This window comes from Gossypium hirsutum, chromosome D04 (assembly GCF_007990345.1).
Source record: "Gossypium hirsutum isolate 1008001.06 chromosome D04, Gossypium_hirsutum_v2.1, whole genome shotgun sequence".
NCBI lineage: Eukaryota > Viridiplantae > Streptophyta > Magnoliopsida > Malvales > Malvaceae > Gossypium > Gossypium hirsutum.
Window position 1 is genome coordinate 40,748,565 of NC_053440.1, and position 13,448 is coordinate 40,762,012.

Consider the following 13,448-nt stretch of genomic DNA (forward strand, 5'->3'; position numbering starts at 1 on the left):
GGAAAAGAATAACGTTGGTGTCAGTTGTGTTGTGTTCCACAGTTAGCCATTTTCTTTTAGCTTCTCTCTCAAACAAAGCATTCATTCGCTTCGCTCTTTCCTTTTCCTTTTCCTTTGTTTTCCTCTTTTAAAAACAAAAAAAAAATTCTTCCCTTATTTTTTTATTTTTTCCTTTATATATATATATATTAACTTTCTTTTTCACTGTACTTTTGATAGAAAGAAGCCATTCATTTCCTCACCCAAGGTTTTTTTTTTTTTGAGATCATCATTGGATACAACAGATACCTCGAAAAAGAAGTGGAAAAGTTCATAGAAAATTTGAAATGGGATCATCTTCAGGGCAAAGTAGTGGAAGTTATGATCTTTCATTCAAGATCTTGTTGATCGGAGACTCTGGTGTCGGCAAGAGTAGTTTGCTTGTTAGCTTCATTTCAGCTTCTGCGGAAGATCTAGCTCCCACCATTGGTCCGATTTTCTCTTTCTTTTTTTTTTCATTCATTTTTTCAATCCTGGATCTTTGATTAGTAAAAAATATGATTTGGGTTTTGCTTAAATCTAATGCTTTAGGTGTGGATTTTAAGATCAAGCTGTTAACTGTTGGTGGCAAGAGATTAAAGCTTACCATTTGGGATACTGGTATGAAATTCATGCTAATATTGTTTTATTTTTCATTTTAGTCTTTCAGTCTCAAATTAGAATTCTTTGTCAAAATCATTCAGTGTCTAATTGAAGTCAGTTGACTGTTTTTCCATTTTACCTTGGAGAGAGCTTACTTTTACCGACTTAATATGTTCATTAATACATTAGTATGACATTAGCATCATTGAAGTGTTTTTGTTAATGTGTGTTGATCTGCTATAGTTTTTCATGGCCCCAATTCTTTACTCTGCAATATCATCAAAATTTTCAGAAAATATATGTAAAATCATTCATGGTGAAAAGAGGTATACAATTGATAATATATTAATTTGTTGAAATGTGTTTCTGGGTTTTAACTTTGTTGTTAGCTTGATGTTGCTTCTTTAATGTTGTCCACTTTTTTTTTCATTTCTTCATGAAAGCACATTGAAATAATTGTCTTGCAACGTGGAGAAATCATGATTTATTTGTGAAACCAATATGCTTCTTGTAGCTGGACAGGAAAGGTTCAGAACCTTAACAAGCTCTTACTACAGGGGCGCTCAAGGGATCATTCTTGGTAAGTTCATGTTTCCGGCGTTATTCTACTTTCTTGATTTTGTTCAATGGAGCCTATCACCGGTTTCATCTCGCAAATTTCAGCTATCTGATATCATAGCAAAACGGTTTCTTAATCATGTGGCTGATAATAAGGTTAGTTTGATGATGCTTTTCTTCTTGGACTGGTCAAGAAGATGCATTGTGGCTTGATGGAGCTCTACTTTCTGCAATTTCATGCAGTTTTTATTTACGGCACATTGGCATTTGGTTCATCATTTCAAAATGGTGGACTGGATCCTAAAATTTATATTCTCGTCCTGAATAAATTATCAATTGCGATTCTTGTCGATTCCGTTCAAGGGGTTGTAGTACATATTATATGGTGTGCTCATGAATTAAATTGGCATAATTGTTTGACTTATTTCTTGGCTTTGGTTATAGTTTATGATGTAACACGGAGAGAGACCTTCACAAATTTGTCTGATGTTTGGGCCAAAGAAGTGGAGCTTTACTCTACCAATCAGGACTGTGTCAAGATGCTTGTAGGAAATAAAGTTGACAGAGTAAGCCTAGTGTCCTTCAAATCCTTTAGAACTAAAATTTGAAGATAAATCGACCCCATTCACACGTATCCGTTGAAAAGGTCAAGGATAGATGAGTTTATTGTGAAGAGCCAATTTCACACTCTTGTGGGACAAAGCTCCTTCATGTTGAAACCTCATGGAACAAAGTTGCGAAGAAAAATTTTACCAGTCATAAAGGGGCCATTGCACCCATTAATACTATAAGTTGCTTTGCCTTTCGTGTTATCCCCTATGGTCTTGATATTGCGTTTCTCTTTACTTGAGGACTTATTTTTGAATCATTTTCTGTTAATTTATAGTCTACTTCATTGTATCTGATTTGATTACATTTCAGGATTCCGAAAGGGATGTAACTAGAGAAGAAGGCGTTGCACTTGCAAAAGAGCTTGGATCCATGTTTCTTGAATGCAGTGCTAAAACAAGAGAAAACGTGGAGCAATGCTTTGAGGAGCTTGCATTGAAGGTAATTTGTTTCTATATGTATATAAACAGCAGTTTTGTTCTTCAAGTTTCCAGTAATATATACAACTATTTGCGTGTGGGTCAGTTCAAAAACTTTAACTATGCAGTGGGGTTATGTTTTATATACATCAATCATTAAGAATTGTAGTTTCTTAACGTTTGAACAGACACAATGATTCTTCATGAATCATGATGAAATCAATACGATGTGAATTTATCCAATTCTTTCCAACTGTTATATTACATAGGACAAAGCTGGTACCATGAACAAAGAACCTTTGAATGAGGGTGACAAAAATAAGAATGGCATAATCTCTTGTCTTGGTTCTGACCAGCTATGGATTTTCTTACAGATAATGGAAATTCCAAGCCTTTTGGAAGAAGGGTCTTCTGTAGGAAAGAGAAACATGTTAAAGCAGAAGCCAGAGTACCAGGCTTCTCCCGGCGGTGGTTGTTGCTCTTAAATTGCAGCGATATTTGAGTTGTTTTAACATGAAGCCATGTTTGGTGGCTTTAAGCTTCTACCTTAACTGGTTGTGAACAGATCATGTATATGATTTATTGGGTTTCCTATGGTGCTGTTTGCCATAGATTATTGTATCATCACCACTGGAATTTAACTTGTGTAAATTTGTTTGCCTTCTGCTTTTGTCTTGATTAAGTTTTAGCTTGTATTAAAAACCAGATTGATCGTCTTTCATTGATTAATTTGAGTAGATATTGTTTAAACCTGGATGCGATCTATTATTTTAAATTAAAAAATTATAAATTTTTATTTTTCTAGCGATGTAAAATTATCCATTAAATGTTTATAATTAACATTTCTTCTTTATTAACACATTGTTGATCTTACATAAGATTTTATCAATTTTAGTTTTGAGAAACTACAGGCCGGTTTCCTCTATTTTTTTTAAACATCATTAACACCAAAATGGAAAAAAATTTAGATACTGAAGTAGTACGGACCAAATCATGAACAAAGCCTAAACTTTCTAGAGTTGTGTGATTTTGGTAGTATACATAGAATTACTTATGCGGAATTGAAGTGGGATTTTAAATTTGATGAACCCCATTAATTTTTTTCCCTTTTGTTACACAATCTTTAATTGTAGAAGTCATAAACTTTGTAATAGATTTAATGAGTATGGTAAAGAGAAAATTTATTATTAAAGTAAATAATATAAACTGTACCACTTAATTTAGCCTGCTAAAATCTTACCCGCCAGGCATAAGCTTCTACGTTAATATATTGTTATTCAATCAGGTATGCGATTTCTTTGGGTTTTGTATACGGTTGTTGTTTGTAGTTAGATTTGCACCTGGTTGGACTATCCATTTAGGCTCGAAGGTCCGTTCGGAATTTGAGAATATTTGGGTAAAATAGACTTGTAAAATAGGCTTGGACAAAAAATTAGGCCCGTTTAATATGGTCTAAGTTCAGGCTTGAACATACAACGCCCGAGCACAGCCCAACTTACTCATTTTTAAGTTTGTAGTACTTTATATTATGTTATTTTTATATATTATGTAATTTACAACACATTAAAAAAATTTATACTAAATATATAATACTACTCTAATGTAAACATTAAAATAATGTTAAGATGATTATATAAAAATTTTCAATAAATAAATGTATAAAATTATTAAATATTAAAATAAAATAATACAAATATTTTTTATAAAAAATTAAAAATGTAATATAGGGAGGTTTAAAATAAGTTTAGGTTAGTCTTTTACAGATGTGAGCAGTTTGAACAAAATTTTAAACTAACATTTTAAGCTGAGTTGAACTTAAACAAATATAAAATATATTAATATTATGTTTAGGACCATGCAGCCCAAGTTTATTGTATCATTGCTGCCCAAATTAATTGTATTTTAGAATATACGTTGATTTCTTCATTAGTTAGATAAGTACAGTCAATTTTATCTGATGTAAACTTGTGAAAAATGCATTTTATACTGAGAGCATTTTTCATAAACACATTAATTAGATGATTAAATGTTTATGTTTTTACGTTTATAGTTCAAAATTAAGGGCAATTTACCATTAAAAGCCTAATTTTTTTTAAATTTATCGAAATGGGCCCGGTATTTTATTATTTACCGGAATGGGCCCTTTCCCCTAAATCGCGTTCACGTCAGCACGATTGTAACACCCCTAACCCGTCTCCGTCGCCGAATTAGGGTTACGAGGCATTACCGAACAAACACAACCATTTCTAAAACCAAACTGATCACAACATGAAAATTTAATTACTTTCGCATAGCTATTATAATTTACAATCAAAATGTAATTAACATCGTACTCAAATTTATACATGCCATAAGATTAAGTTCAAATATTTAACAAAATACCAAAAGAAGTCGATAGTGCGATGGACTATGCTGATGATCCCCGAGCTCGTAACGCGTCTCCAAAATCTATAAAATCAAATGGACGAAAACAAACAAAGTAAGCTTTTATAGCTTAGTAAGTCTATAGCATATCTAAAATACATATAAAAGAATCATATAATTCTTTAATAAAATTTATTGAAATCACAATTATCAATTATAATTACTAATCAAACATTGCTATATTAAGTTATTTTGTTTAAATCTAAATGGATGTGTATTTATCTGATACACATAAACGGACAAATATATATACATTATATGCATATAATCAATTTACTAACATAATCATTAACTGCATATATTGATTTCTATAGTACTTATTATTCGCACTTCATCGGATCCATTTAAATATAATTGTTCAAATACATATACCAAAAGCATAATTTTTATACTTATCAACTATAAGTGCCGAATGCACATATACACCTATACCCACCTATGCCGAATGCATACACATATACACACATATATATATCCAACAATTTCATTACAACCGATATATATATATACATACTTACTATTCACAAAGATTCGAACGATTATATAATCATCAACCACCTTGATACAATGTTCATAAACTTATCCATTTCATATAAACAAAATCATATATATTTATACCCAATACATAGAATCACTTAATTTAAACAGATTCAACGGCACTTAGCCTGCTAGGCTTATAGCCTGATTCCGATCACCGGCACGTAGCCTGCTAGGTTTATAACCTGATTCAGATCACCGGCACGTAGCCTGCTAGACTTAAAGTCTGAAAAATTCACTGGCATTAAGCCTGCTAGGTACAGAACCTGAATATCACAAATACGAGAATAATTTCTCATATAACCCTTACTGGCATTACACATGTTTAAAACATATACGTATAATTCATGTAGCATTAACCACATTTTCAAGAAATTGGCAGACCATAGCTCAGTTATACCTGTACTTACAATCCATACTTTTAGCTCAATACAAATAATTGTATATACGTTTATACCCATTCAAACCACACTTATTCCATAATATATAGTTCATACCTTAAATTCAATTCCAAAAATTTATACAATTATATACATATATATATTGAGACTTCATATACATATTTTCATAACTTCCATACTTCAATCAAATTCAAAAACCCTATATATTTATATACACATATATTCGAACAATATATAAATATCTTTAATTCATAACATTAGATTCAGTTCACAGTAATTGAAACATACCTTCGAACCACTTATATATATTCGCACCATATATATGTATTATACATACCTTTGCTTAAAATCAAGAATTTATACCTATGCAACATTCATACTTTAACTAATTTCAATAACTTATATATATATATATGTATATATATCCTAGCATTATATATACATATACATATACATGCTTATTCAAATATCAACTATACTCTTATACATTTCTTACCTTTATTTCAACCCATAAATCTATACAAGATTATACTTGTATATTCGAACATGCTATATATATAAATATCATCCATACTTCAAAATTTATTCAATCAATATATTTTTAAATATAGCTCAACACAAAATACAATTAGTATACATGTATAAATATTAACTTAATAACTTTTAATTGCTAATAGACTTACCTCGGATATCAGCGGACACGATCGACTATTCGATTACTTTCGTTTTTCCCCGATCCAAATTCGTTTTCTTCGTTTCTTGATCTAAACATAATCAAATTTAACCTTTTTATTCATCAAAACATTCAATTAAGTCCAAAAATACATAAATGGGAAAATTACCATTTTGCCCCTAACATTTTACACTTTTGCAATTTAGTCCTTTTTGCACAAAACACAAAATACACAAAATTTTCCCATACCACACAAGGGCCGAATATTCATGGTTCTCATACAAGTCCACACATTTCATTTATTTCACATTTTAGTCCCTCAAAAATTTATTTTCACAATTTAGCCCTAAATACTCAAATTCATCAAAAATCCCAAGACAAAACATGTTAATCTAAGACATATCTTCCATTATTCATCAACAAACATCACAAAACACAAATATTCATCAATGACATAACTCAAAATATTCATTAAAATCAGAAATTCAAGCATGGGTCGGGTAGTATTCAAAGCAACGATCTCAAAAACGTAAAAATTATCAAAAACCGAACAAAAACTAACCTTGAATTAAGCTTCAAAAGAAGGCCGAACCTAGCTTAGGTTTCTTTCTTTTTCTTTTCTCTAGTTTCGGTCAAAATAAGATGAAAAATGTGGCTTTTAATTTGTTTGTCTTTTAATATATTAACTTTATAATATAATATATTATTATAACCTTTATACATAATATAAAAACTATAATTTATAAGCATAATGCCATCCACTATCTTGAATAATGGCCTAATTTCCTATTAAGGACTTCAAATTATAAAGACATTAGCAAGTTAGCACTTTACTCATTAATTAGTCAATTTCACATTTTACGCGATTAAGTCCTTTTATTAAATTAAGCACACAAACAATAAAATTAATTCACGAAATTTTCACACATGTAAATTAACATATAATAAACACATGAAATAATATTAAAATATTTTTTTGATTCGGATTTGTGGTCTCGAAACCACTATTCCGATTAGGGTCAAAACCGGGTTGTTACAGCGATGTCAAGGGACGTGTCAGCAAATCGCGTCCACGTAAGCACGGTTTGTGTCCACGTCAGCAAAGTGCACTAACGTGGACGCGATTTGCTGACGTGTAGCGCGCTCTTGGGGACGCGATTTGCCCCGCGCGTGAACAGTGCAACGGTATTTTTTTTGACCGTTTCCCTCCCTCAACAGTCCAAAACAAAAATATAAATACCCCCACCCTTTTTTTTTTCACAAACTAATCCTCTCTCAAATTTCCTCTCAATTTCCTCTAAATTTCCTCTCAATTTGCTCTCAAATCCTTTCCAAATTTCTCTCAAATCCATATTTAATCTCAATTTGCTCTCAAGTTCCTATTAAATTTCTCTTAAATCCCTATTTTTAAATAATTTTTAAATTTTTTTTTTAAATTTTTTAAACCGTAAAAATTTGTACGATTTCAGCAATGGCTGGAGAATTGACTCATCTTGATAAGCAGCATATATTGGTGGAACAAATGAAAATGGTAAGCGTTAAATTTAATTTTTAAATATTATTTAAGAATTTTTTATTTATGCATTTTTAGATAATTATTAATTTAATATTTGTTATAAAAGTCTGTAGATCAGATATTGGAATGCAATATCCGGAATATGCATGCTCCTCCATCACCGTTGGTAGAGAACTACCTGCGGGAAGCGGGTTTTTGGTATGTGGCGACGGTAGGCCGGGGATGCAAGGTAGACCCGAAACTAATCAGTGCGTTGATCGAGAGGTGGAGACCCGAGACGCACACATTCCATCTTCCATGTGGAGAGTGCACTATTACTTTGGAAGATGTCAGTCTGCATTGGGATTGTCGGTGGATGGGTACCCAGTCACCGGGTCTGCCTAATCTAGCGATTGGGGAGCGGTGTGCTACGAGTTTTTGGGCTCTATTCCAGAGAAAATGGACGGAGGTAAGATCGAGATGGGCTGGTTACGAGACACATTCCCGGATCCGGATGAAGATTCAACTGAAATAGAAAGAATCTGATATGCTCAGGCATACATTCTTCAGTTAATTGGAGGTTATCTAATGCCGGACTCGTCACGGAGCTACGTACATCTAAGATGGCTGCTGAAACTCGTTGATTTTAGAGCAGTTAGTGAATTGAGTTGGGGGTCTGCCGTCTTGGCAACGTTATATCGAGAAATGTGCGGGGCAACGCAACCGAGGAAAGCAAAAATCAGAGGTTGCCTGTCACTACTGCCGTCATGGGCACGGTTTCACTTTCCATTTCTACGTCCTCGAGTGGACCACCCATATACATTCCCACTCATAACGAGGTAAATTTTATATTAGATTTTACAATTATTATGTAGATTTTAAAAAATAAAAGTATGCTAAAAAATTATTTAATTAGGTGGAACCATCCGGCAAGTCATGCTCGATTACCTACCTCTCTTGAAGATATACGGCTTCTATTAGACCAACAGTCGGAAGCACATGTAAGTATTAAATCAAATTGATATTTCCATCATTCGCTAGTCGATTGGTATTTAGTATTTAGTATTATGTATATAACTAATATTTCTATCACGTTCATATAGTTTCAATGGACACCATACGAGGATCTGGCAATTCGGGCAGTAATTCCGGAAGAGTTCTTACAAAGTCCAAACGCTTGGCACGCGAAAGTCGCGTTGATCAACTACGCGACCGTGGAAATGCACCAGTCAAACAGGATGTTACGGCAATTTGGATGTAGACAACTGATTCCCGTGGAACCTGAGGTGTTTGACGATCACCACAAAATCGACCTTCGGCAATTGAATACGGATTGGCCGAGATTCTGGTCTGAGTACATCCAAATGTGGGAAGATCGGTATGACTATATACCTAGTATAGAACCGGTCATCGTTCCGGAGTTAGCGTGCGTGCCGGAATACATGCCATGGTTTAGGATCCATGGCAAGCCGTATTTACAGCCGCTAGAGGAGAGACAACGACAATTACGTGTCCAAAGGGAAAGACGCGGGCCTTTAAATCCAAGACGACAAGACGACGACGCTAGCCCCTCAACGAGGCCCAGACATTCCCCCGGCCCATCATCAGCGACCATTCAATCACCAGGCCCAACGAGAGCACCGACACAGTCACCTGACCCAGCAGTTCAACCGATGATACCCATGCAACCGCCTTTTCAGATGATGCTAGGTGCGTTTCCTAGCCCTTTTATGTATCCTAACCCTTATATGTTTCCTTTTCCGAGTCCTATGGCAGGTTGGAGCCAATAGCCCAGTTCAGCTCCATTTCTTGTTACGTCGAGTGGACCGCCGATGTATAGGCCAGCGACGCACGAGGGATCGCAAGAGGGGTCGTCGAAGAGCTCTTCTTTTTCCCAATCCCCACCACCGTATGGGTTTCAAACACCGTCGCCGTTGGTGATGCAAACACCTCCACATTCACTATTCTATCAAGGTGGCTCATCGTCTCAACTCTAACAACCAGATGCCCTACCGGAAGAACCAGACTCCCCGCCAAAGGAACCACAACCGCCGCCGAAAGCTGGACAAATGAGGAATCCAACGCGTAACCGTCGACAGCCGCCATGTGGCACTGAATCCGACGAGCACGGACATTGATTTTGTACTTAAATTTATTTGTACAAATATTTTGAATATTTTGATATTATTTGATGTAATAAAATAGAAATTTTTTTGAGTTATTACTTAAAAACCCTAAACAAATTTATTAAAAATTTATAAATTTATACTTTATAATTAAATGCATAATTTAATTGACAAACCTTAAACCATTAACCTAAAAACCTTAACCCTAACCCTAACCCTTAACTTGAAAACCCTAACCCTTAAATTAAAAACCTTAAAACCTTAACTTAAAAACCATAAACCCTTAACCTAAAAACCCTAACCCTTAACTTAAAACCCAAAACCCTTAACTTAAAAACCCTAACCCTTTAACTTAAAACCCCAAAACTCTTAACTTAAAAACCCTAAACCCTTAATTTAAAAACCATAAACCATAAACCATAAACCCTTAACCTAAAAACCTTAACCCTTAACTTAAAAACCCTAAACCCTTAAATTAAAAACCCTAACCCCTTAACTTAAAAACCTTAACCCCTTAACTTAAAAACCATAAACCTTTAACTTAGAAATGATAAACCCTTAACTTAAAACCCATAACCCCTTAACTTAAAAACCCTAAACCCTTAAATTAAATACCCTAAACCTTTAACTTAAAACCCTAATACTTAACTTTGAAACCCTAACCCCTTAACTTAAAAACCTTAAACCCTTAAATTAAAAACCCTAAACCCATAAATTAAAAACCCAAAACCTTTAACTTAAAACCCCTAACCCTTAACTTAAAAACCATAAACCCTTAACTTAAAAACCATAACCCTTTAACTTAAAAACCCTAAACCCTTAAATTAAAAACCCTAACCCTTAACTTAAAACCCTAAACCCTTAAATTAAAAACCCTAAACCTTTAACTTAAAAACCCTAACCCTTTAACTTAAAAACCCTAAATTCTTAAATTAAAAACCTTAAACCCTTAAATTAAAAACCCTAACCCTTAACTTAAAAACCATAAACCCTTAAATTAAAAACCCTAAACCTTTAGCTTAAAAACCCTAACCCTTAACTTTAAAACCCTAACCTCTTAACTTAAAAATCTTAAACCTTTAAATTAAAAACCCTAAACCCTTAAATTAAAAACCTTAAACTTTTAACTTAAAAGCCCTAACCCTTAACTTTAAAACCCAAACCCTTAAACTTAAAAACACTAAACCCTTAAATTAAAAACACTAAACTTTAAATTAAAAACCCTAAACCCTTAACTTAAAAACCCTAAACCTTTAACTTAAAACCCTAACCCTTAACTTTAAAACCCTAAACCTTTAACTTAAAAACCGTAACCCTTAAATTAAAAACACTAAACCCTTAACTTTAAAACTGTAACTCTTAAATAAAAAACCCTAACACTTAACTTAAAAACCCTAACCCTTAACTTAAATATAATTTGATAATTTTACTAACCATTAATACAATTAACAGTTAATAATTTTACATTCACATAATGTTGGATTTGGAAAAAAAATTTGACTGGTACTAACAATTAATAATTTGATATAATTTGTTAATTTTACTAACAATTAATACAATTATCAATTAATAATTGAAAAAATATAATTTTTTTACAATTTCATTCAACTATTGCGATTAGGGCATGATCGACTTGTATGACCTGGATTCCCACACCATCCGCACAACTTCTATTGACTGGCTGTTTCTCAGATATCCATATTGTTACGTATTCTAGTCAAGCAAGGTCGACTCTTTGGTTTGCGATGCAATTCTCTATCCGGTAACAGCTTAAAAGGAGCAAGAGATACGGGCGGCCACTTACGTTCATCTGGGACCGGTGGGAAAATGTGTCTCCAGACGTTGTACATGTTTTCTAATTTGTACACTTCGTCCACATAGCTCATCGAATCCAGACGGAGATTCTGACAAGATACAATAACATGAGAGCATGGATAACGAAGTGCGTCAAACATCCCACAGTCGCAAGTCCTATTTTGCAAGTGTACATGATATTGCCCGCCAACAACACCTTGGTGCGGTCTATCAAACTCTGTCACGCGAAACCATAAGTTGTCTCGATCGTGACACACTGTGTGCATGGTGTTTGCCCGCGCCTTGGCCTTGTTAATTTCTTGAACTACCTTACTACACCATACATGGCCTCCCTACATCTGGCCTGCATAACTTGCTGCTCGCTTTGGAAATAGCGCCGCCAAACGAAAATATGTCTCTCGCACAACCGCACACTTCGCCTCAAACTTATCAGATTTGGATTTAACGACGTGGTAGTTAACGCCGTTTTTGATGCTATGTTGTTTCAAAGCACCAATAAAACTATCATTGTTGGTAAACTGATTACTAACTTCAAATTCACCCGAATCTAACCCTGAACTTGTACGATCACACAACCGGTGTGGTAGATCTAGAAACTCAAACACATCATCTGCAGACATATCGACATTATGCATGTGGGTTGGAGGTGAGTATGCTCTGAGTCGTGGATTTTCTTCTTCATCTGAACTCCTTTTAGCATCTTTAGGTTCTGTTGGAATACGCTCTGGTTCAGAAAATAAGCCAACTTCTGCACCATCGGGCCCGGGCTCTTGAGGTGTATCCACATCGGAGTCAACTTTTAACCCACAATCATCTGCAGCGTACGAGGTCCCCTCACCGGTTGACGTCATAGGGAGTACACCATCCCTTCTTCTAGGAATTTCATAACGTCCCCAATTGAATGTAGATTGCCAACCACTAGAACTTGATGTCGTTCCCCAGTACGTATTTCCAGCATCAAGCATCGAGCTACCGACGTACATGTCTCATCCACCGACAGAGTGTCTTACGGGGGATGTGCATTCAACAACGCTACCAAACATGGGCTGTTTCGTATTTTGTAACCCGCTAACCGAATGTCGGCCAGGGGTCATGTATGCATCTCGAACACTGGTCGCAAGTACATCATTTGGTGATGTAAATTGTATATATAACTCAATATAAGGTGCTCCACTAGCAAGATGAGTCTGCACTATTGCCTCCAAGTTACGAGCACATTTTTATGTCGAACGAGTCATATGTCACCGGATCAACAGAAGAACAGAATCGATACGTAATAGATAGAACTTTCATTGTCGTCGTTCCAAAAATTTTACGCCTAATTCTTTTACGAAGTTCTGTCAAATCCATGTTCTGGTTAAAAACCAGTCGCACCGTATCTTCTGACAAAAAAACAACACCATTCTCGGTGTGACAAACCTCACCATCATAGTAAATAACAGCACTAATACGTTCACTCATATTTGAAACTCTGACCTTCTTAGCCTCTCTAAATTGTTTCTACTGTGACTTATGCATTCTGAGAACACTTTTTGCCTCATTTATAGCCTCAGCCCAAGCATGCTACTGTAGCAAAAGCGGGTCCATGTGGGTGCGATTTCACAAATTCTTCTTATAAAGCATCCTGCTAGAAGCGATTTTATACTATTTTCTCAGAAACGTCAAGTCGAAATTATTTTTCCAGGACCTACTGTAGCAAAAGCACGTCCATGAGGACGCAATTTCACAAATTCTTCTCAAATAGCATCCTGCTTACAACATTGTTTTATA

General features: G+C 34.5%; 1 protein-coding gene across 1 annotated transcript; it reads left to right on the top strand.

Moving 5' to 3' along the window:
• Nucleotides 1-2,957, top strand: LOC121216025 (ras-related protein RABC2a). The gene is made up of 6 exons (XM_041091159.1): nt 1-468; nt 571-639; nt 1,136-1,201; nt 1,624-1,745; nt 2,101-2,229; nt 2,582-2,957. The coding sequence occupies exons 1-6, from the start codon at nt 327-329 to the stop codon at nt 2,690-2,692; spliced, it is 639 nt and encodes a 212-aa protein (XP_040947093.1). The 5' UTR covers nt 1-326; the 3' UTR covers nt 2,693-2,957.
• Nucleotides 2,958-13,448: the final 10,491 nt, after the last annotated feature.

Coding starts and splice junctions, on each gene's coding strand:
- LOC121216025 (XM_041091159.1), top strand. CDS start 327: ATGGGATCATCTTCAGGGCAAAGTAGTGGAAGTTATGATCTTTCATTC. Junction 469..570: donor AGATCTAGCTCCCACCATTG/GTCCGATTTTCT, acceptor CTAATGCTTTAG/GTGTGGATTTTAAGATCAAG. Junction 640..1,135: donor GCTTACCATTTGGGATACTG/GTATGAAATTCA, acceptor TGCTTCTTGTAG/CTGGACAGGAAAGGTTCAGA.